This window comes from Xiphophorus hellerii, chromosome 4 (genome assembly GCF_003331165.1).
Source record: "Xiphophorus hellerii strain 12219 chromosome 4, Xiphophorus_hellerii-4.1, whole genome shotgun sequence".
NCBI classification, from domain to species: Eukaryota; Metazoa; Chordata; class Actinopteri; order Cyprinodontiformes; family Poeciliidae; genus Xiphophorus; species Xiphophorus hellerii.
This window is the reverse complement of record NC_045675.1, coordinates 18,569,889-18,593,566: the sequence shown is the minus strand read 5'-3', so window position 1 is coordinate 18,593,566 and position 23,678 is coordinate 18,569,889. Positions and strand designations below refer to the sequence as shown.

Below are 23,678 nucleotides of genomic sequence, written 5' to 3'. Positions count from 1 at the left end.
CAATTGTGAACGTTCCCAGGTGCAGCTGACCTATCAAAATGACTCCAAGAGTACATCTTCAACTCTCCCAGGAGGTCACAAAAGAACCCCCAAAGACATCTAAGACAGTACACGATTCAACAATGGGGCCAAAATGGCCTCCATAGGATGGTTATAAAGCCAAAATCACTGCAGACCAAAAAGAACACAAAGTCCCGTATCAGATTTGCCAAAAAAAACATCTGAGTATTTGGGGAAATGCACTGTGGATAAATGAGACAGAAGAGGTACGTCTCTTTACTTCTGACATAAAACTAACATTTCAGGGGAAAAAATGCAGAGCGACAAACATAGTGGTGGTACTGTGATGGACTGACTGGCAGTTTCAGGAATAAGACGACTTGCTATAAATGATGGACCAATGAATTTGAACATATCTTGACATCAATGTTGTGTTCTGAAAAAAAGAATCCTCCTTTTGTAAATTCAAATGTTTGCTGGTAGTTTTTTTTTTTTTTTCCGAGGGTTGGCTCAACAAGTTACTAGGTTTAAGAGACAGTACAGTAATCACATAGCGACAGGTTGGTTTTGATAACCTTTCTCTTAATAAATTAAATTCTAATTGAAAAAAAAACACTTTTCATGTTTATTTTGGTTATCTTTGAATATGTTTAATGATCTGAAACATGAAAGTGTAATGCTAAGTCACAGCAACAACTGAAAAAAAAACACAGAGAGGTCAAATACTACTTCCAGGCTGTTAGTATGCAACACTGAATTTTAATTCCTCTGAAGGCATCGGGGACTCAAGAGGTAGAAGTTTGTCCTGTGACCACTGGGTTGTTAATTCAAACCCCCATTCTGTTGAACTCAGTTATGTTTCCTTGTGCAAGACACTTCACCAGTCTTGCCCGGTGCCAGTGGTGTGATTGTATGGCAAAGTGTTTCTGTCAGTCTGACCAGTGCAGCTGTGGTTATAATGCTTACCACCATGATGCTGAAAAGCACTTTGGAGTCCTCTGGACAAGCTATTTTACCTTTAATTATAATTATGACCTACTTTACTTTGCTTTTTTGAACTATGAGTGGCAAATATTCCTCTCTAAAACAACATACGTTTTGCCAACAGCTTTAAGATTTAATTAAATTGTTTAAACAATAAGTTTCATAATGAAGAAAGTTCAAAAAGCTTTTTTTCTTTACTTTCAATAAAATAGTTCTTTGTGCATACTGAATGATATTTGCATCCATCACATTATAAACGGTTGTCTCTATCTTTAGTCTCACAGTCATATCTGAAACTGAACTGTATGTCTGCAACAATATATAGCATTTGGAGCATAAATCTTTTATTGATTGGGCAAAGTTGGTTGAGTTCACAACCCTAAAAAAATATTAAAATAAAAAAGGTTAAAGTGTAGATTAAGTAAGGCCACTGAAAGAACTTAACTTCATACTGTTGTCTCAACAAGCCACATGATTCCAGCTGTGATTTATCATTATTGAGTATTTATTTAGTTTGTCAGTTTGAAAGGTTTGAAGGATAAAGGTCATTGTGTGTGATAAACCTGATTTTAGCCTGATCAAAATACCCACTTTTAAGTGTGTCTACAGATATAGTTAAAAGTGGCTATTGTCTGCTAAAAAATAGAAACTTCTCTTGTCAGTATTTGTCTTTGTCAATGAGTGATTAACTTGTGGTAAAAAAGATGTTTTCCTAGTTGTTCAGTTATTGGGGGTTCTGTGAAATTTGCTGATCTGGTTGAAGTTGAGTGAAGCGGAACTTGATTGTTCAGGCCTCATGTTGAGGTCAAACTTTGATTTTTGCATTGTCTCTTTCCCACATGACTTTCTTACTATTATTAGTACTTGTAGCAGTAGCCATAGCAGTAGAGTAGGAAGTACAGAGGACGTACTACTGCACAATTTTGCATACACAGAATACATACAGCTGTATGCAAGAGAGGCACCTTACAAAATTGACTGAGTTACACCGGTTCTGTCAGGAGGGATTGATCAGAAATCCAGCAAACCTAAAAGGTTTGACCCAAGTCATACAATTCAAAGGCAATGCTACCAAATACAAATGAGATGTATGTAATCCTCTTTTGAAGACATTAATATACAGTATATATGACATATTATTTCTCTCATTATTCTGATTTATCTAAATTAAGGGCTATTTGGTCTGATTTAACTTCAGATATTAAGATAAAAATGTTTATGTCTGTTTTTATTTCATATTTTGAACACTTCTGGTTTAAACTTTATGCAATCATCAATTTATCATCGTACAAATGATCTTTTATACATAATTCTGCAAAGTTAGACATACCTCTTAGTTAAGGTGATTTTTATTGTTCACAGTGGAATTTAATATAAAAGTAGTAACTTACTGTAACCACTAGAAAGCAAAATGAGAGACATGTTCATTTCCCTACAATCTACAGTTCAAGGTTTACATTACAAGTTTGCATATAACATATATTAACTGTTGATGTTCTCTGTTTCATTCTCTGTCTGTACCTTTTTAATATGAATTGACATAAATGGTTAAATCAGATCTAAAATTCATTCAATGCAGTCACACAGTAGCTAAAATACTATTTATTCCTACTCCCCAGTTACAATTATTCCAACATTTATCTTTCACAGGTAATTTATCTCATCCACAGTAAAATGAAAGAGTTTCACATCAATGTTCAGAAACAGCCACAGAACATTTGTTAACATTTGTGTCAGTAACACAGATGCAACGTTTAGCATTTCCATTTCGACACACTGTAACACAGCAGCAACGGGTCAGAAATGCAGATGAGCCAGAGGTCAAGGCAGAGAAAATGAGTCAGCTTTTGTCACTCTAAGCAGCTTTGTTTTCTAATTACTAGCAGACCATTTAGTTAAATGAAAGACACATCTCCATGTTTGTGAAGGATAGTTTCTGGAATGAACTGCTGCTTCTTCTTAAGGTGCTTCTACCGTGACTAGACGATGATGGAGTTTTGTCTCTGAAGATAAGCCTGATCTATTGAGCTAAAGAGAGGGGAAAAAAGAAGAAAAGTTTTAGATTTTTGCTGAAGGGTGCAACAGTTTGCAACAGTTTGCAACTAAAAGCATCCATAAATTTAGTTGTAAAAGTGCAGTAAAGTCAGAATGTTGGTGTAGATTTTTTTTTTTTTTAGGTTCATTTTAGATGGATAGGATCAAATGTTTGTAAACATATCTGATTTTAAAAAAAAAACAACAATATCAAAGATTTATTTTAATAGTATTTCTCTTGGCCACTCTTCAAACTGGAAAAGACAAGAAGACGATATCATAGAAGTCCCTAAATGAATAGCAACAGGTAAATAAATAGTTAATCCAAACTCACCTATATCTTCAAGAAGATAAATTTCCTATTCTTTACACTACATGATTATCTCTTTTAGAAAAATATATTACTAACATACCATGTATCTGGTCTTGCATCAGGCCATGCCGCTTTCTTCTGCCAAATGCTTGTGCACCAACATTTGTGGGAACAAAGTTGCTGTGTCCAAGTCCACCTGAGCGACTCAGAAAGTCAGCCAAGCGGTGCGTCACGCAGGTCGCCGTGTTGCATGCCCGTTTTTGTGCTGTCGAATTGCTTGTAAAAAAAAAAAAAGTTAGAATATTTCTGTTGTGATGAAATGAATGCAAGCAATAACATGTTTTCCTGTTTCCTTTCATTCTTCATACAACTTGATGTTCAGCAACATTGTTAGGGATAAAAGCAGTTTGATGATGGATGTTGAATTCATCAAGAATGAACAAAAATTGCAACAAAGAAAAAACAACTACTAGGCCCAATTATAGCTGTTAATTTTTTTATTGTATCGAATATATTTGCAACAGTTTTAAATTAGTTTTTATTATTTTAAGTTGGTGACACAAACACATGGAGAGAGACAAACAAGCAAACTCGAATAACAATCATTTGGTGTAAAACTCAGAACTTCAATTGTATGTGCTGATGTAGTTTTCATATAGCTCAGAAAGGCTTCTTCTCTTGCCGGGGGTCCCTGCTCCCACATCAGTGCGAGGATAGGTTTGCAGTTTGTGAATATCCTGGGACAGTCTGCCAAGCACACATGTGCTCAAGCCGGTGCAGCGCTTTGACACGGGTCTATTCCAGCTGTTGGAGATGGAAAGAAACATGCAAAGGCTTACAGGACAGTAACATGCAGATATTGACCTTTGGTTACATGCGTTTACAAAACAACTCTATATGATATTATACAGGCATGCTGACAAATCTACAAGGTGAATGATGCTAACCAAAACGAAACAGCCTAGTTTTTATGCCATTGTGCTATGGTTTGTCTGTCATGCATATTTTTGGGATGTTTGACATCATGCAAACATTATTATTCTAAACTCATGCTGAACTGCAAACAACCTATGTAAAACTGATGTGACAGCAATGAATGACTGACTGACTGGATGAATGAATTAATTAATTAACATGAATGAACGAAGGCCATCCATTCCATCTGATTCCTCCCATACGTTTCAGAAGCCTCGTTGTATACCTTCAAAATTATCACCAAGCTCAAACTGTTGGACTTGTACACAGAACCATGTTACGTTTCATTAGATCAACAGAAAGGATTGACTATTTAAAGATGACCTGGAACATTCAAGCCATACCTCTCCCCGTCAGCTGGTTGTTTTGCTGGTTCATCTGAGGTTATCTGCACGAACTCTTTGATAGCTCTGAGTAACATTTCAGCATCCTTGTTCAATAGTGTGACCCCATCTGACATGGACTCCTTACTAGTTGAGAAAACAGTCATTCAGTTGGTGCATTGATCTCTCTGACTCTGACATAAACATTAGGTAAAAAGATCAAAAACTTGTTCAAATGAAGATAATCCACTTTAAGTGATACTTGTAATCTTAAAGACACAAGCAATTCCATCTAGATGAAGACGTTTTAATATTTCAGTGATTTCAAAAAATATATATTTTAACTCTCTTTTGACAGAGTTACTTAACTGAAAATGTCTAACTGTTGCAGAAAGCATGCTCCAGTTCTCACCTGGATGGTGCCGCATTCGAGGACGTCTGGCAGAAAAAAAGGGCATAACCGAGAAGGAGTGTCCTGAGTTTAAGCATGCTCATGATTCCCTGTAAAGAGAAACAGTCAGCTTTGTTGGTGCATGCAAAGAAGTCTTTACCTCCACTTTGTTCGAATGTACAGACATTTAAAATATACATATATAAGCTTGGTTGGAGAAAATAAAACTAAATTATTTTTTTCAGTTTCAAATGTGATTTAAGCTTCTTCATATTTTAACATTTTGTCCTAATCTGATTCTCTCCTCCATTCTGTCTGGATTTCTGAGGTTGCTCAGTCGACCAGTAGAGTTGTATAGCTCTAAATGGGGTTTTGTCTATTAAACAAATTAAGCAAATAATACAAATGCAGCAGATTCACATTTCCCTCCCTTTGTTTTGCTGTACAGTGAAAGTTACTCAAGCTCCTCAAAATATGCTGCATCACATTTAAAATTGCAAGCTGTAAAAACAACAAATGATAAAAACAGTTATGAAAGGTAAACAATCTTATCTTCTTACTGACCTTGTGATTATAGACCGTCTGAAGTCGTAACCGATGAGGTGACTTGTGAATCTGCTGTGCTTTCTCACAGTGCAGGGCTTTATATATGTCCCACATGGATTTCTGTAATATCTGAGTAAACACTTGATTATACGTCATTGGACAATCCAATGCTTTGCCCCAAAGCTTTGAACCAATCAGAGATCCTGTGTAATTTATTGCAAGCAAAGGAGAACTGGTATGCAAATATAATTTGCTGCATGGTCTCAAATCACAAAGGTGTGTCAATGTTTTGAATAAGAGGGGGTGGAAGATAATAATGTTTATGCCTGTGAAAATAACTAGCTAGTTTTTAAACTCATAATTGCCATTGTACTGGTAAGCTAAAATTCAGTTTCAGAAGTTTCAGTCATGAAAGCCAAGCTTTCCTTTTGGAGATAGCAAAGCATAACCAGAACTAAGCAGGGAGAGGATGAAGTTGGAAGGAAATGCTGTGTAAATCTGTTTGAGTCTGAGGTGAAATCCTGGATGATTTCATAATTCTAGTCAGATTTAATTGTTTATGTATTTACCGTTATCTATGGTTTTTCCTCAGTTACTTTGGTCAATTTCTCATATAATTTTCAACATTTGCAAAACAATTTGTGCAAACAGCAAAACACAATGGATTACCTGCAAACGTCAGTCTCTTCCTCAACATACTTAGAAAGCAAATATCTGTGTCAATGAACATGTCAGTGCTTCAGAATAACAATTCCTTGTTTCATTGTGTTCGGATAAGACAGTCAAATTGATTAGTCATATTGTCAATATAACAGTCATCTATGGAGGGATGTTTTATTTTAAACTGTATGGGTAGGGTTTTGATGTTGTAAATTGTAATTGTGGGAGGTCAGTGGCAAGAGACTTGACAAGATTCAAATTAATGTTTTTACTGTAATTTACTGACATACCATGTCATTGTAAGCTAGAGAGGAAAAGACAGGACTGCAGAATACAAAAAACACATAACAAAAGTAGAAATTAGGAAACATTAGGAAAATAATACATGAAGTGGTGTAGGAATTACAATGCAGTTTTCCTATAACGTCAATCTCCATGCTGAGAAAAATTCTCCATTGGGTTTAAAGGATGAAGAGTAGGATGAGAGGAAATCTACCAGCATTGTGTTGTGAGATGTAAACCAAATCCTGATTATATTGGATTAATGGAAACTAGCAGATGTCCTCAGCCTCGTCTGTCTCTTCCTCTGTTTGCCTGCTAACTCCTTTGCCACAGCCTCAATTCTCTTCCTCTTCTTCTTCCCTCTGACTGTTTAACCCATCCAAATCCTTATCCTATTGTCAGAAACGTGACATTGTGTTGTGGCTACATACGTCATATAAATGCCAATTGATGGTTCATAAGAAGCCTATTAGAAATATATACAAATATGTACATATTTGTAAATATACAAGCATTTTTCATGCAAAGATTTATACTACAAACTTAAATGATGTGGAGGTTGAGATAATTCAACAGAGACCCATAAAATACATTTTGATCAACATGGCATAAAACATTTAAACTGTATGGAAAAGCAGAGAAGTGCACATAATCCCTTGCATGATGTACAAAAGCATTTGCAACTTGCTCAAAGGAATGAAAAACTGCTTTTCTGATGTGCACAAGTGACACAACGATTTGAAGACTGAACAAGTAGTTTTGATTATACCTATTCTGTTCTGAGAAATGCACCAAAGCGACTAAAAATAAATTTTAAAAGATAAGCTGTTCAGATAAAAGAGGCTATCATGTCACGCTGAGCTGAACAGGAACTGAAACTCATTTCTTCAAAGAGATCTAAAAAAATCTAAGAGCATACAGGACTTAAGAGATATAATTGGTCAGCTACTGCATGAAAATGCTTCATCTAATGACTGTTTGAAAATCATCTTGATGGCGATAAAAAATCCATTCTTTAAATAGATTAAAAAACAAAACAACAACAACAAAAAACAGATCGTAACAAATTGTATTTTTATGACAGACCTCTTATTGTCAAGTGCAGAGATATTCAATTAGAAATTGGTTCCTTGCTCAAACGGTTGTGCCTTATTCCTATATACTGGTAAAAAGAAAAGTAAAACATTTTTGCTTTTTTGTGAGGGAGCCATTTGTTCTTTTACTGTAAACAATTTTTTGTTCTTTGTTTGTCTGTTTGTCCAGCACTCTTTTTGGCATGTTTTTGTGTGTCTCATTTTAGACCTGACACTGGTCTATCCCTTCATTAGAGGAGCCTCATACACCTAAAAAAAATTCTTAGGGCAGAGTTGACCTTCTGAATAAACAACAGCAGCCTTTGTCTCTCCCATGAATGTTGAGGTACTTGGACTGGAGGGCCAAAGTCCAAAGACAAGCTTTTAAATCCTTTGGGATAGCTATAGAAAGATGACAAAAAATTCTTGGCTTTTTGAAGCACATAATAACAAAAAACAGATTAGAAAATAATCCCATCATTTAGATTTTGTACTAAACAGCTCTGGACTCCGGAATTGAACATGTGCGCATGATTCAGTAAAATTTGCCACGTCAGAGAAAACTGATCATCTAAAACCACAGCAATTAGTTGGTCAGTCAAATAGTAATTGCTGGGCTGAGTTAATTTGTTATGTCTTGTTTATTTGTGTGCTAATAGCATCACAGGGAAGTTTCATCCTTACTTTGATGTCGATCCAGCTTCTTCAAGCAATTTACTTTGCTGCTGGTTTCAGGCCTTCCTCTAATTCCCCTTATGTAACAACAGTGGAGGATGTCTCATAAAGCATTCTGGCTCCATGTTAGTTTTCACGTCACAAGTAAAACTCATTTCAGTAGATGGGCCTTTTAGTGATATTGAGCAGACCTGCAGGCCATGTAAAAGAAGCACTAAAGTAGCCTCTGGCTCCTCCACACACTATTAGAACCTGATTGTGAGAGGCATCTCAGCAAGACATGCCATTGGTAATGATTGGTAATTGTCTTGTTTCCATCTGAGCATGCTCACAACACAGAGTTGCAGGCAAAAGATTTTACAGAGATTTTTAAAAAAGGTCAAGGTAAGGAGTACATAGTAAAATAGTAAATTACACAGTCACAAAATTTTCAGAACCTTCTGACTAAGAAAAATGTTTGTTTTTTAAATTTAGTTTTTTTTAAAAGTAAGAATGTTAGCATCTAGGATGCAGCTAAAAAAGCTTATTTCATAAGTGATGAGGTTGGAAAATGATGGCATTACTTTTCATTTTTGTCCTGAACATGAGAGGAAAAACCAAACACATGCTGAATGATTTGGGCATGATGTTCTTGAGGGATAGATGCCTAATAATTTATTATGTACAGGTCAGAACTACGTCACTGAGGGTTTTGTATGTTACAAGTAGTGTTTGTAATGTAGAATCCAGAAAATAATTAATATTGTCTCTGTTGGTAGTTCTATGTAGGATTTTGGCTGGTATGTTCCAGATCAACTGGAAACCTTCTTAATAAACCATGCAGATAATGTGACATTACACTAGTCAAGTCTGTAAATGACAAAAGAATGAAGTTTTCTTTCCGTATTGTGATGGGAGAAAATAAATAACATTGACACACTGGAATCAAAACAATTCTGGAACCAGAAATACAAACTAAACAGTAGAATTAAGAGCTCAGAAATTTTAATGTAATTACAGCACTGCAGAACTACACAGAAGCATCTATAAGACAAGAATGTAATGCACTTCATTAATTAGTCAGATGGATTTTGTACTTATTTGATGTTACTCTAACGCTACCATTCATCACTGAATAATCTAACCAATGAGAACCAACTGATGCACAGAAAATTAATTCCAAGGGGAAAAAAGTATTGAGCTATCTGCAATTAGCTCTCACTTTTCACATTTCCGGAAGTTCGGCATGAATTGGCTTGGAAAAATAATTACAACACAAGAGAGCAGGTTTGACAGAGAGGGCAGCGTCACTCACTGCAAAACGTGTCAGAGACAGTCTCAGTTGAATTCACTGGCAACTCATCCAAACAGAAACAACGTCAAGGTTTGCGTGGGCTTAAGAACAAATATGTGACACTGAAGCAGGAAAAACAAGAGTCAGAGGTCCTTCAATTATCTGATGGCTCTAAGAATCCAGAATTTTTGAATGAGGCCTAAAATCTGATAAAAGGGCATATAATAAGAACTGTAAGTTGAAATGTTTTTTGACATAAACTGTTTCCATTGTGAAGCTTTGCATTTCTGAGTAAAAGTAGTAGTCTGTGTAATAGAATAAACTCTGGCTTAGTTGTAACCATCCATCCATCCATCTATAGCATGTGTTTGGACTGTGGAAGGAAACCAGTCCAAACCTGGAGTCCAGAGTACCTGGAGAGAACCCATACATGCATGAGGAGATCATGGAAATACTATACAGAAAGATACAGGCCACATCTTTATTATATTTGGTCAAAATGACCAAAGCCTATTCTCCTGATACAGAAGTGAATATGTGTGGAAGATAATTCTGGTGTAAAGGGGCTGTAATTCTGACCAGCTGATTAAACAGGAAATAAGTATTTAGTAAAGCTTTAAAGTGATTAAGGGACCTCTACCCACTCTGAACAATCCGGTCTAAGTTTCAAAAGTGTTTAAGGGACATAAGAGAGCACTTTGTAATGGACACTTATGTATAAGTAATAGATAGTCATCAAGTGAAGTATGCTACAGCTGCTTTCCATTAGAAACCTAACATTTAAACACCTGCCTAGAAGTTACATAGGGATTACTAGTCCTCTTGTTGTTGCTGCCACAGCCATTACGTAGTTAGAAAAAAGGCTCTGGCCTGCACGTCTGTTTGGAGAAAGGCTTTGTTAGGAGATTTGCCCCATGCTCTTAGTAATTCCAGTGTTCCTGGATAGGAAAGAATTTATTGGGGAGGCACTGCTGTCAAAAGATCCATATAATAAAACTACCACACATAGTCCAAATTGGAGTAAAACAGGAAAATAAATTCTTTCTAAATGGAATCATTGCTCAGCCGTTGCCAGTTTCAGCCTGTGAAACTACGGGGTAGGCGGCAGATTTGTGGTGGGGTATGCAGTGTTTATCACTCCTAAGACTGGAACCACCAAAAGATAGAATTTTCCTTTCATCAATCTCTTTGTTGTCCACTTTACCTCATTTAGGGTCACAGTGAGCTGAACCCTGTCCCAGCAGGCAGCAAGTAAAATGTATTGTACATCTTGTATATGTATGTATTGTATTTTCTGACAGGTTACCAGTCCATCACAGAAGAGTTTTTTTGCCATCTAAAAACTGATGAATGTTAAAGATGTATATAGTTTTGCTCAGGTTGCGTTACATGTTGGACAATTTGTCAGTCAGTCTAAAAGCTTTCTCCTTTCTGCTCCAAGTGTAACAATGGTAATTATGGCCAAGCACATCAATTTTATTTTCATCATAACATATTCTACACCTCCAACAATTAAAATCTTTTTTTGTTGTGTGTTGGTAAATTGCAATGTGCCTTTTATGGTGCTTTTGGAGTGATGACTTCTTCTTCTCCGAGAGGCCTTTCACTCCATGTTGGAACAGGACTTGTTTCGATGTGGCTGTCATTCACTCACCAGATCCAAGCAAGGCCTTTTGCTTTTGTCAAAGGTTTTATGCAAACATTTTTGCCCTCTGAAATATGAAATTTCAGAGGGCTTTGTTGCACAAATAAAGACTGCTCTGAGTTGCAGTCTTTATTTAAACTTTGTCTCTGTAAATCTTAATTTCTGTATTAGCTTTAATACCTTCCCTTCCGGTTTGTTAAATTTACTTTATGTTCCCAGTTGCTCCCATTTCTGTGTTTCTTTGTCATCTTTTGTCTGAAATCCTAATTAATTATGACATGCAGGACACGTACAAATAGACTGGAGAGGGCAGAGGAAGAAATGAGACACAAAACATGAGGAAGGCAGGAAAGTAAGAAATGGTCATTGATGTGTATTTTATCAATTTGGGAAGGCAAAAGGCGTACATATACAGTATCTAGAAAAGCATTTCAGTTCAGTTCAAAAATGCTTTATGGATCCCAAAGGGAAACTGGATGTTGTTGTAACTTATTTACTTAAAGAGTTACTGTATTTATGTATTTATTGTATTCGATCGTAGAAACAGTTGATATGGAGAATATATTTGTTTGATAATGTGCTGTTGAACACCCACATGCACAAGATGGCAGTATGTTCTTTTCAGTTGTTTGGAATCTACCAATTCATTGAGACAAGAAGAAGAAATACTATATTCTAAGTCAGTCTGATCCTCCTGTTGCCACCAGCCAGTGTTGCTCTATTTTAGTCTGTTTAAGTTTCCTCTTCTTTTATTTCCCTTGGGATTCCCAATATTTAGGTAAAACATTTGAACTAAATGAACTGTTTTATTTAGATAAATAAAACATGTTTACCAGAGATAGGGTCTCCCTCCTTGCTCCCTCTCTGCACACAGGTTCTCCACTTCACCATTACATAACGCTGTCTGGAAATTGTATTCAAGGATGAACCAAATTTCTGTATATTCACATTCCTTTCCTGAAATCCTTCTTTTTTTCTCCCTCAAGCAAACAGAATGATTGGGCAGTTACTCTAAATACATCCACAGCTTTAACTCCATGTAAGTTGACTTTAAAGCATAAGTCAAATGCTTTAAAAGTTTACAAAGTGAGGACATCATTTGGGCTTTAGAAATGACTTTTAAAGAATCATAATCTCAGTGTATATACACTTTTGAACTTTAATAGAATAATAAAAACTCCTCAAAAACAGTCTTTCTCATTATTCTGGAATTTAACACATTTTGGTAAAACCTAACAGATCTAAAATATAAGGCACTTTTGATTTAACATCAAACACAGAGAGAAAGACAATAATGTCTTCTTATACAGGGTACAGAAACTGCTTGTTTCATCTGTATTCCTTAACTTGAGTCTACAATTTAATGTCATTTTCTTTGTAGTTTTTAAAGTTAAATCAAAACTTTAATGCATTTTTTAATGTTTTCCAGTTTCTAGGTAACAGAGTGTTGAATCCTGCTGGAAACCTTCTAAGTTTTGTCGAAAGGCGTTTTCCAGAATTTGTTTCTCAAAGAAAAATAGTCCATGCACCACTGAGAACATGTTGTAAAGGTGTCGATTACACAAACTGCTAACACTATGCAATTTTTTCCTACCTATATTTACCAGAGTAAGGGTTTAGGTTTTTAGTGAACTTTTTTTCTCTATATATTTTTCATTTCTCTATCCCCACCTTTTCCCCCTCCAAATTTGTTTTCTTCGCTGTTCATTTCCTCTTCCCAACAGGTGAAATTCACAGCAGGTATGCTTAGTTGAGGCCCACACCAGTGGCTTTTTTCTTGGTGATGTTATCTTCTGATTGCCTGTAACCAGGGGTCTGCAACTCCAGTCCTCAAGTACCACTGTCCAGAAATTTCTGGATTCATCCGTGCCCCAACACACCTAAATGAAACGAATGGTTAATGGCCAGACTTTTGGTAAAACTTGCTGAGATGCCATGGAGGAAGCCCAATCATTTGATTCAGGTGTGGTGGAGCAAGCCTGTGCCAAAAGGTTGCAGGACAGAGGCATTTGAGGACAGAAATTGCAGCTCTCTTCCTGCAAGCTTTTTAAGCTGGACTCAGATTTGAAGTCTGTTGACCTATATTGACGGCGCTCTTAGCCTTTGTTTCCTAGCATATAAGCTCATTGAGTAAGTTCCTTTAAGTCTATGTAATGTTGGTAATTCTTTCCTGGGTTTCTGTGCAGATCACTCAAAGATTCTTGGGGAAACTCTCCTTCCCAGTTAGCATGATAAAAACCAGCCCCTTGTTCTTCGCTAGTTGCTTTGCACAGAGGGTCTAGATGCTTCGCTATTGAGAAATGATTGCTTCCTGGAGGCGTGGACTCTGTTGACGTTTTTTAATTTTACCTGGTCAAAAACATTTGGCTGTGACATATGTAATGTGCCAGTTGAGCGCTATGAAGTTTAACGGGAATTGCCTGTGCTGTAAATAATCGTCCCCTTCAGTAAAGATAGAAGTGAACGAACAAGATGGCTGTTAATGTTAATTAAATATTTGGCCAATGCGGATTGAACGTCTTTGTTTACCTACTCCACTGCTGTTGCTCAAACCATTCTAAACCATACAGATTACCATTCTAAAATGGCGCAGAAAATCAGCGTTACAACATTACAATTCTCCTTCTGTTTGGCGGACAGAAGAATTAGAAATGGGAGAAAACCCAGACTGTCTGTGAAGTGAGATTTTAATTGAGTGGAATTGCACAGGAAGGTGATGTATACTTCCCGGTTAATTCCTTCAAGAACTCCTGTCTCTTCAATTGCAACCTATAGATTCACCAACATAAATCTGTGGACTGGAGCTTTTGCTTTTCTGGTAAAAGTGAGCATTCTCACTTGCCTCTCAGACGTTTCACCAAATACCTTCTCCACCATAATAATCGCTGACTCTTCTCTTTCCTCCACAATGAGATCTCCACTCGTTGCTTGAAGAGAGTTACTGCACAACTAGACTCTGTTCTGTCATATCCTTGTCTCAGAGTCTTGTTTCAGCATTTGGCTCTTGTTATTGGCTCCACATTATGACAACCAGATGTTATTCCAGAGAGCTGGCAGAAACCTAAGTCATCTGAGAGAATATGCTAAATAAGTATCCTTACAAATCCGAATGACTGAGAGGTCTTCAGGAGCCTTTGGGTTATCTGAAAAGATGGAAAAAGAGAAATGTACCACCTGCCTGAGTACAGAAAGATGCAACTTCGACTAATAAGAAATGAATCATAATGAACCACAGTGCATGGCAGATGTTTGGTGTGAGACCTTTCAAGCACTTTCAGTTTAAATCGTCTGCTTAAAAAAAATGCATTTTTCAAATATCACCATGTTTTTGTTTGATTTTTTACTAAGGCAGCACCAACCTGTCCTCACATTTCAGAAGAGTTGCTGGCCTTAAGCATACTCATGTAAGTCTGGAATGCAGCACATGCCTTCACCTTTCACCTCTGCATGTATAGCTTGATCTTGCCTAACCTCTATTGTGTTGGGGTGAAACAACCTGCAGCAGAATACTGGGCTAATCTTTGCAAAAATCCTGGCAACATTTAACCAGACTTACTCAGGTAGAGTTACATACCATTTTTATTCTTTTTTCTCAGTTATAGATTAAATATTTTCCGAAATGCTGTTACCTTTCAAAATGATTTCAAATAATGAATCTAATTTACATAAAGACTCACCTAAGAAGGAAAACATATCTGTACTATCCCTTAATTTAAGTGATTAGTTAAAATCTTGCAAAAATATTTATGTGTTACCAGACTGTGATGAGCACAACATGAGTACATGATGTTCAAAAAATTATTTTAGGACAAATGTGTGTCACTTGTCTTTGGTTTTATTGTAGTCACTGACATCAAAGCTTTTTTGCAACTTTTTTTTCCAACTAAAATCATGTCGACTTTAAAATGTTGACTTCTCTCCTAAAGTCCAGTCACAATTTTGATGTTTATTTTTGCTTTTCCAAAGAACTCTTGCTAAATCTCTTCTTTCGTCAATACCTTGTTGTGTTTTGCCAAGGGATGTTTAGTTTAGCCAAAACACGTCTACCTCTACTTCCTAGAAATAGCAGTTCAGCTAGATATTTAGTCACTAAAGAAAAGTGTTGCTCATATTTTTTTTTTTTTTTTTTGTGTGTGCAATTATTGGTAATTTAATTTGTTCAACTTCAATGTAATGATAAACAACAACTGCTTCTGACAGTGTAATAAATTCAGATTAGTAAACTGGAGCTTACACAATTGCTTTCCTGTAAGCAACCTAAAACCTGCATTTTTCTCTGTTCATTACCAGCTAATTTAAGTTTTATGCACTGACAAATACAAAACATTTAAACACTTCAGTCATGAAAGATTTACAAAGTTATTTATTGCTTTTGAGGTTTTTTTGTTTTGTTTTGTTTTGCTGTATTTATTATGATTTTAGGAAGGTAGCAAACAAATCAATAATGTGGGTATAAAACCAGTCTATTGCTTACTTAAAAACTTTAAAGCAGCAAGAACCTTTAAATTCACTTTTATGTCACCTTTTCTTCTGACACAGGCATTTTTCGCTCAAGCAAGCTGCGCCCAAAGTCCTTGCAAAATCCTTTGCTCTTATTGTATCCCAAAAACGGGGATTGCTTAACATGCACATGAGGTTAATTCTTTTTTCTTTCTCAGTAATAGATTTAAATGTGCAATTAATTGTCTGATGTGTATTATGTCATGTGCCATTGATAATCTTTGAACATGCACTGTTGCCTGCATGTTTATCTAAGTCATACTAATTTATAGATATATGACAGCTTTTGAGATCTAAAATATTTTTATTATCAATAACAGTTTACATAGGGGGGTGGCTGTATAGACTGCAAGAGTTGTTAGTAATTTTAAATGACCTTTAAAAAGTCCACTTCATAACCATCTAACTGAGGGAGATTATTGATCAAGAGCAGAACAAAGTTCATCAACAGTTGACTCTAACTTTCTGGCCAATCTTGGGCTTAGAGGCGGGGGATAGAATAAATGCAAGATGATACATATGCGCTTCAGTTCCTCGGAGGAGAAACCGAGGTCGGTTCGGAGTTTTTTAGCAGGCAGGAGAGCATTTCGCAAAAATGGTTTCCCTAAAATCTCCGTCCCTGATGCCGGTGACGCGCGCGGAGGCGCTGCTCGCTCTGAGCTGCCTGGCTGTCGTTCTCCTCGCATTCCTGCTGGTGCGCCAGCTCGTCAAGCAGAGGAGACCCCCTGGGTTTCCTCCCGGTCCATCTCCCATTCCAATCATAGGAAACATTTTTTCTCTCGCCACTGAGCCGCACGTCTTTCTCAAGAGGCAAAGCGAAGTTCACGGGCAGGTAAGACTCAAACTCCCTGGAGCGCATTGCGCGGCGGGCCGCTTGTAAACCGTGCAGGGCATGACCCTCCTCCGCACTTTCGAGCGTGCACAGTCTTGGGATTAGCTATGAAACGAACAAAGGAGACTCGCCCTAACATTTGGCAGACTGGAGAATTTGATTGGAGCAGGACAGCTGACAAATCAGAGAGTTCCGAGAAATGAAAATCTCCTCCCAAGAAGCCACATAGACATCCTTTTAGCCATGCAGGTTTTTTATATTATTTGAAATATATAATATATACATATATAGTTATATGTATGAATAACAACTTACAAAAAACAAAAGAAAACAAACTTGCATTTAGTTAATTTAGCCCTATTTTTAAATATGTGTGACTGAATGAAAAAAAAAACTGACTTCATGTTCCTGTTTCTTTTTCAGATTTTCAGTCTTGACCTGGGAGGCATAATGACCGTGGTATTAAATGGTTATGATTGTGTAAAAGAATGCCTTTATCACCAGAGTGAGGTTTTTGCTGATCGCCCTTCTCTGCCACTATTTCATAAAATGACCAAAATGGGTGGTAAGCTGCTGATTTATGTTTCACATACACAAGTTCATAGAATGAGACAGTGGTTGGATTTTGACTAATTCAACTTCTTTTGTTTTTATTTCTCATTTTACAAAGGTCTTCTAAACTGTAAGTACGGGAAAGGCTGGATTGATCATCGCAAGCTGGCCTGCAACTCTTTCCGTTACTATGGCAGCAGCCAGAAACTGTTTGAGCGAAGAATCACAGAAGAGTGCATGTTCTTAGTTGATTCTATTGACAAATACAAGGGGAAACCCTTCAACCCAAAACACCTTGTAACCAACGCCGTGTCAAACATCACCAATCTGATCATCTTTGGCCAGCGTTTCACCTACGATGACAGCAACTTCCAGCATATGATTGAGATCTTCAGTGAGAACGTGGAGCTGGCTGTCAGCGGCTGGGCTCTCCTCTACAACGCTTTTCCATGGATTGAATATCTGCCCTTTGGAAAACACCAGAAGCTGTTCCACAATGCTGCTGAGGTGTACGACTTCCTGCAGAAGGTTATAATAGGATTTTCCCAAGGCAGGGTGCCCCATGCACCACGGCACTATGTTGATGCCTATTTGGACGAGTTGGAGCAGAACGCAGGAGATCCCAGGAGTTCTTTTACTTATGAGAACCTCATCTATTCCGTGGGGGAGCTCATTATCGCCGGCACAGAGACCACAACCAACACCCTGCGTTGGGCTATGCTGTACATGGCCCTTTACCCCAACATACAAGGTAAGTGTAAGATGTACCATCATTAAAACAAGAAGTTTTGATCAAAATGCATTTCTCTGTTTTGAACAAATGAGTAATTTTCCCTGTTTTGCCATGCAAAGAGAGGGTGCACAGAGAGATCGACAGTGTGCTGACCAATGGGAGGCCACCTTCTCTCGAGGACAAGCACAGGATGCCCTACGTGGAGGCTGTTCTGCATGAGATCCTTCGCTTCTGCAACATTGTGCCTCTTGGTATCTTCCGAGCCACCTCCCAGGATGCAAAAGTCAATGGGTACACGATTCCTAAAGGAACCATGGTGATCACAAACCTCTACTCAGTGCACTTTGATGAGAAGTACTGGAGCGAACCAGGAGTCTTCTTACCAGAAAGGTTTCTGGACAACAGTGGCAATTTCATAAGGCGTGAGGCCTTCCTTCCGTTCTCGTTAGGTCAGTATTCTTGTGCTCCTCCTATGAAATAAAAACTGAGATTTTGTTCAAGAAACATTCACTTTCTATAGGAAATGTGCCTTTTTCTCTAGGCATTTTATAAATTCTGCTATAAAATATTTTACTAACTACCTGAAACTATTAAACAGTAAATTACACCTAAAACATTGTCACTATTTACAATGTGGGGAAAATAATTAAGTGCCTCTTGTGAAATTTCCTCTGCTTATTAGCTTAACACCAGGTAAAGCAAAAATTACTGAATGGAATGCAGCTTTTAGGTTAGTTCTTACCTTCAATTTACTGTAGTTGCCAGGTGCATGTTACACCTGGCAACCTACAATTTTTAGATTTGTATCACTCTTTTTACTTAAGTTTCTCTTTTCTCCCTTGTTTCTCTAAAACAACTCTTTTTATTTCACTTGAAAGTCAGAATACTATTTTTATAAAACAATCATTCTGATTTTTTTTTTACTTTTATACTATTTTGATTAGGCTTTAAAATTGGTCTAAATCACAGTATTTTTTGTAATTTGGGGTTCAGTGGGGTTATAATTTAACAATTATTGGCTCAACAAAATTCAAAATTTATCTTCAACTACAAATCTGCAGTATTCTGCTCATCCTTCAGTCTTGTTAGTGAATACTGCAATAGTAAATGCTGCCTACTTCACGTGAACTTGTGCAGCCAGCATGTATTATCATATAAGTTTATGTCCACATGTGGAGAACTTTTTTTTTTACACATGTTGCACTCATTCATTCTCTCTGAAAACCCACATGATTAACTTCTGTAATGTTTTTATGAACTTTCACTTGTTTGGACTTAAGGACATAGTAGCCACATGTTCCAGTTATTTCTACATGAGCATGAGTTTAAATGAGCACATTTTGTATTTTCAGGGAGGCGTCACTGTGTGGGTGAGCAGCTGGCCCGAATGGAAATGTTCCTATTTTTTACCACATTGCTGCAGAGGTTTCATCTTCAGTTCCCTCCACGAACCGTTCCAACTGTAACTCCCAAACTTGGAATGACCCTACAGCCCAAACCTTACTCCATTTGTGCTATCCGCAGGCAGCAGAGGTTTCAATGCTCTGAAGGCACTCCTTACCACAAGTAGGTTCGTCAGCTGCAGTGCACAGAATCACCTGTGCATATTCATCTTCTAAAAGGACTTTTGGTGATCCATATGCCCACTGACATCTTAACACAACAATCGGTTTATTCAAGTGATATATATATTTTTTTATAAGCATATATGCATGTTTGCACAGTACTTTTGACCAGCCGGGGAGGCACTAGGAGCTGAATGGACATCCTGGGAGCACGGATGGGCTATTGATTTAATTCCCTGAGCTCCTGCAACCAGAAACGAAATGCCTGTGAACCTTGGCGCAGCGGCGATGGTTTAGGTCAATGATTTATATTATGTACACCAATGATGGGTCATATCACTGATGTTGTAGGACAGCTTTGGAGAAATTAATGACACCAGCTATTCATACAGCATTTGTCTGGCCAAATGGGACTAACGGACTTTCCAAGAAAGTTCTGAACTGTGTATTGGAATTGGCTTTAGACCAAGATTTACGTCATCTGGACTGACTCTGAACCTTTCTCCAGGGATAGTGCTATGTGGAAAATCTTTCTCTTAGAAAGCAAATGCAACCCTGATGGATTTCTAGAAACTGACTTTGCAATACTGGTTTTTGATAAATGGTGCTTATCAGTACTAATAATGTACTGTGTTTATATGTAACATGTTTGTTGTATTTTTGGAATCCTGGCAGTGTACATGTTTATTTTTTTGTGTGTATTCATAAACTTGCTCTTCCTTTTCTTTCAAAAATGTTATTCTTAAATGCTATTTTTTCCCAAATGAGCCTTTGTGTTATTCATAATTCTATGTTATTATTAATTTAACAACTCCAACTATTCTGATGCGTCACTAGCAGAAATATTTCACAGAATGTAACCTGAAGAAAACTCAATAATCTTCGGGCTCACGTTGTCTGAGAAAAAAAAAAAAATCTTCTTTAACTTGAAGTGACAAAGTTACTGTTCAGTGCAAACTGTTTCTAGAATCTAATACTTAATAGATGTGTTGCTTGAAATATATACTGGGACACCTAAATACAGTTTGACTAGGAATGTTAATAACTTAATAGAATGAAAAGACATAAAAGACTACAACTAGACTTCATAAGCATCAAAAGGCCAACTTCAAATTGCTTCTTAGATCTTTCTCCAATCAGAGGTAGACAGGCAAGATGCAAAGCACTGAATAATTACCTGAATCACAGATGCAAATTACAGATGTTTGCAGACAGTATGTTATGATCCTTGTTACCAAACTACCTTAAGTATGCCTGACACACAGGTCAGGGTTCATACATCAGACAACACAGGCTCAGGTTTGACTACGGTAGTCATCCACTGTACTAATATGAAGCTAAGAAAACATGACCTCTGTTGAACTTTTCAATTTTACCTAATAGCTAACGTTTGGCTGTGACATGTAATGTAGCAGTCAACAAAATGAAGCTTACCAGAAATTGCCTAAAAAATAAATAAAATTTTCTATGATTTGTCTTAAGGATCAGAATAATAATTTTCCTGTGATTAGCATTGTTTATCTTAACATTGCAGCACAGTTAAGTACTGCAGGATGTTAGAAAAGCAGACTTTTAAAATTCTGGTTACTGCTTGCAAAGCTGTGGAGTAGCCTGTGAACTGTTTGTACATTGCCATGTGAATACCAGTTAGAAAAATATTGTTGAGAGTGAGCTGTAGTTGTGAATATTAGCGTTGTTAAGGACGTTGCTTTAACATTGGTGGTTCTTAGCCACCATAATAACAGTATTGTATGCTGGCAGTGTTCACTGTATAAAGAATCAGCACAACACAACTGATGACCTATAAATATGAAGTATTTTAAAGTAGTACTTAATGAAATATTTCCAAACAGACTTCCTGGAGCTGGTTCTGATATCCTTTGATTCATGTTCCACCTTTTATAACCACATTATGCACCAAAGTGGTGATAAAGAATATTTAACACATCTTTTTCAAACATCTTTCATATATTTTGGATGCCTATTTTTTTTTTTTTACTACAAAAATGAAGTCATTCCACAAAACAACTCCAAAACTCAATTTTTTTTAGCTGCCTTAAGAACTGACTGTCATTTCATTAATGCTCAGTTGAAAAAAATCAAGTTAACATGAATATGTTTTTCTCAATTTACATAAAACACAATTACAAATGTCAAGAACTAAAGAAATGTATCATCAAGAAATTGAAAGAAAGCAGCAAACCACGGAACAAGTTTGGCAGAGTGTGGAGGTGAAAGAGCCTGTAATGAAAATTAGTGACAGATGTGTCTAAAGACCCTACAACATCTGCCAAGACAGAAATGAATGACTTAACCTCAATGAAAACTATTGCTAAAGCTTTGCACAGAAATGAACTGCAGTCCAGGAAGAATTCCACCTTTGTAGGAAAAACACCTTCAAACCAAACTGCATCTTCCTAAGAACATCAAAGAGAAAGATTATCCATTCCCGAAAAAAGTCCTTAGAAAGGATACGACAAAACCACAGGTCTTTGGCTACAGACACTGCTTGTTCGGAGAAAGAAGGAAGAGCTCTACACACCAAAAAGCACTGGCCCAAATGTAAAATCTGGTTGTTGCAACTGGGAATCATGCCGAGTTAAAATCAATCAAAGAAAGATATGTGAAAATTTTACAAGAAAAGGTATTATCAAAACTGGGTCTAGTCTTTGCTTTGTGTTCCCAACATGACATTAACTCAAAATATTATCTGCTGCTGGTGATAGAAATACATCATGAAGACCAAAGTAAATGCTATTAACAGACCTGGTCAAAACCCTGACTTACGTGACTGTGGGGGTGACCTGAAGATAAAGGTCAATCTCAGAGAGTTATTAAATATGAAGGAGCTTGGAACATTTTCCCAAAGAGGAGTGGGCTGGGATTCTTTAAGAGGCGTGTCAGAAACCTGTTGAAAACTACAAACAACAATCCTCTTTCTACTTCTGTATCCAGCAATAGGATCCACAAAAGACCAACAGCATGAGGAGTGTCAGAATTTCAACCCCGGCAGCTTTGAGTGCAAAACAAAACTAATAAAATTATCGAAAACAAACTTGAAATAATTTTTAAAAAAAATGCATTTCTTAAACTCTTTTATCCTTTTTTTCTTCCTTTCTTTTTCTTTATAATAGAAAGAAAATTGGTTGTGAACACACTTGCATGTACTGTTCCTTTTATCATTTATTTTATTACCTTTAAACTGTATATTTGTGTATAATTTCTATATGCTTTAAGGACAAGAAGCTGGAGTCAGATTCCTTATTTTTGTGCACACAATCTTTGCCATTAACGTTGATTCTGAATTTTAATGCTGGCTACACGTTTGTAGTCTGTTACTTTTTAGGTCAGACCCTAAAAAGTTTGAATGTCTCTTTCATGTGCAGTCTTCTTCCAGAAACTGGAAATTTTACATTCAGTGTTTTGCTTACTTTGCAGCAGCGGCAGCTCCTAATTGTCTGACATTCTGCATAACTACTGAATGGGAAAACATGGAATGGAAGTAAGGGACGAAAAAGGACAATTTGGGTCTTGTTCAATCTGATAAACTGAAGATAAGATTCGCACAACTTCTTGAAACAAATGATGCTATGTGAAACCCCATATGTGGCTGTGGTTTTTGATTGCTTATTAGCTTCTTCTTTTTTTTTGAGGTGGTGTGGAATAAAAAATAACAAAACAACGTATAGTTTGGACCCACAGACACACAAATACCCATAAGACCCCAAATAAAATAATACAATAAAATCAATGAGGACAGCTGATACTTTAGGGATGGTTGTTTTATGGCATCTATAAATAACAACAAAAATCGCCTGTCCCACATTAAAGATACGGGTGAATGGTTACATTAGACAAACGCACGTATACTGATGCTACATAAGGGTAACAACTGTTCATAGATGTATTTATGGCACAATCACAGATGATTCTGTGGCTTGGGAAACTGCACAGTGAGAAGTCAACAACCATTTACAACGTAATGAGCTAGAATGTCAGGTCAGGAGCTACCACGGCTTTCTGATCCGGCTCGGTTCCAAGTGAGAGAACTGGGCTCGTCAGAACTCTCGCCTCCGTCACTATGTGTTGCTCTTGCACAAACAACAATGGAGCCGAGAGAAACGTCTAAGATCAGCACGTCACAGCCAACACATGACAAGATGTGGGGAAAGTTTGGCACTAGTTGGATCAAGCGATACAACAGTGTGAGAGTGAATAGAGGAGACAAGAGTGGTATTGGTACAAAAAAATTGGAGGGAGGCGTGAGGCTGGAGCAGAGAAGAAAATAAAACTTTGCTCCCTACACAAGTTTCACATTTGGA

At 37.0% G+C, this 23,678-nt stretch overlaps 2 protein-coding genes across 3 annotated transcripts; one reads left to right on the top strand and one right to left on the bottom strand.

Annotated features, from left to right (window-relative positions):
* Positions 1–2,566: 2,566 nt before the first annotated feature.
* On the bottom strand, positions 2,567–5,683 carry calca (calcitonin/calcitonin-related polypeptide, alpha). Of its 2 annotated transcripts, XM_032559869.1 has the most exons (5): positions 5,585–5,683; positions 5,042–5,130; positions 4,651–4,776; positions 3,432–3,607; positions 2,567–3,012 (listed from the first exon to the last, which is right to left on the bottom strand). In XM_032559869.1, exons 1-5 carry the CDS (start codon positions 5,678–5,680, stop codon positions 3,005–3,007), a joined length of 495 nt encoding a protein of 164 aa, XP_032415760.1. In that variant the 5' UTR covers positions 5,681–5,683; the 3' UTR covers positions 2,567–3,004. The 2 variants fall into 2 exon arrangements, with proteins under 2 accessions (XP_032415760.1, XP_032415761.1); XM_032559870.1 differs by lacking the exons at positions 2,567–3,012; positions 3,432–3,607 and adding an exon at positions 3,811–4,135.
* Positions 5,684–15,725: 10,042 nt separating this feature from the next.
* cyp2r1 (cytochrome P450, family 2, subfamily R, polypeptide 1) lies at positions 15,726–22,183 on the top strand. The gene is made up of 5 exons (XM_032561440.1): positions 15,726–16,506; positions 16,930–17,071; positions 17,177–17,809; positions 17,911–18,240; positions 19,144–22,183. The coding sequence occupies exons 1-5, from the start codon at positions 16,270–16,272 to the stop codon at positions 19,359–19,361; spliced, it is 1,560 nt and encodes a 519-aa protein (XP_032417331.1). The 5' UTR covers positions 15,726–16,269; the 3' UTR covers positions 19,362–22,183.
* Positions 22,184–23,678: the final 1,495 nt, after the last annotated feature.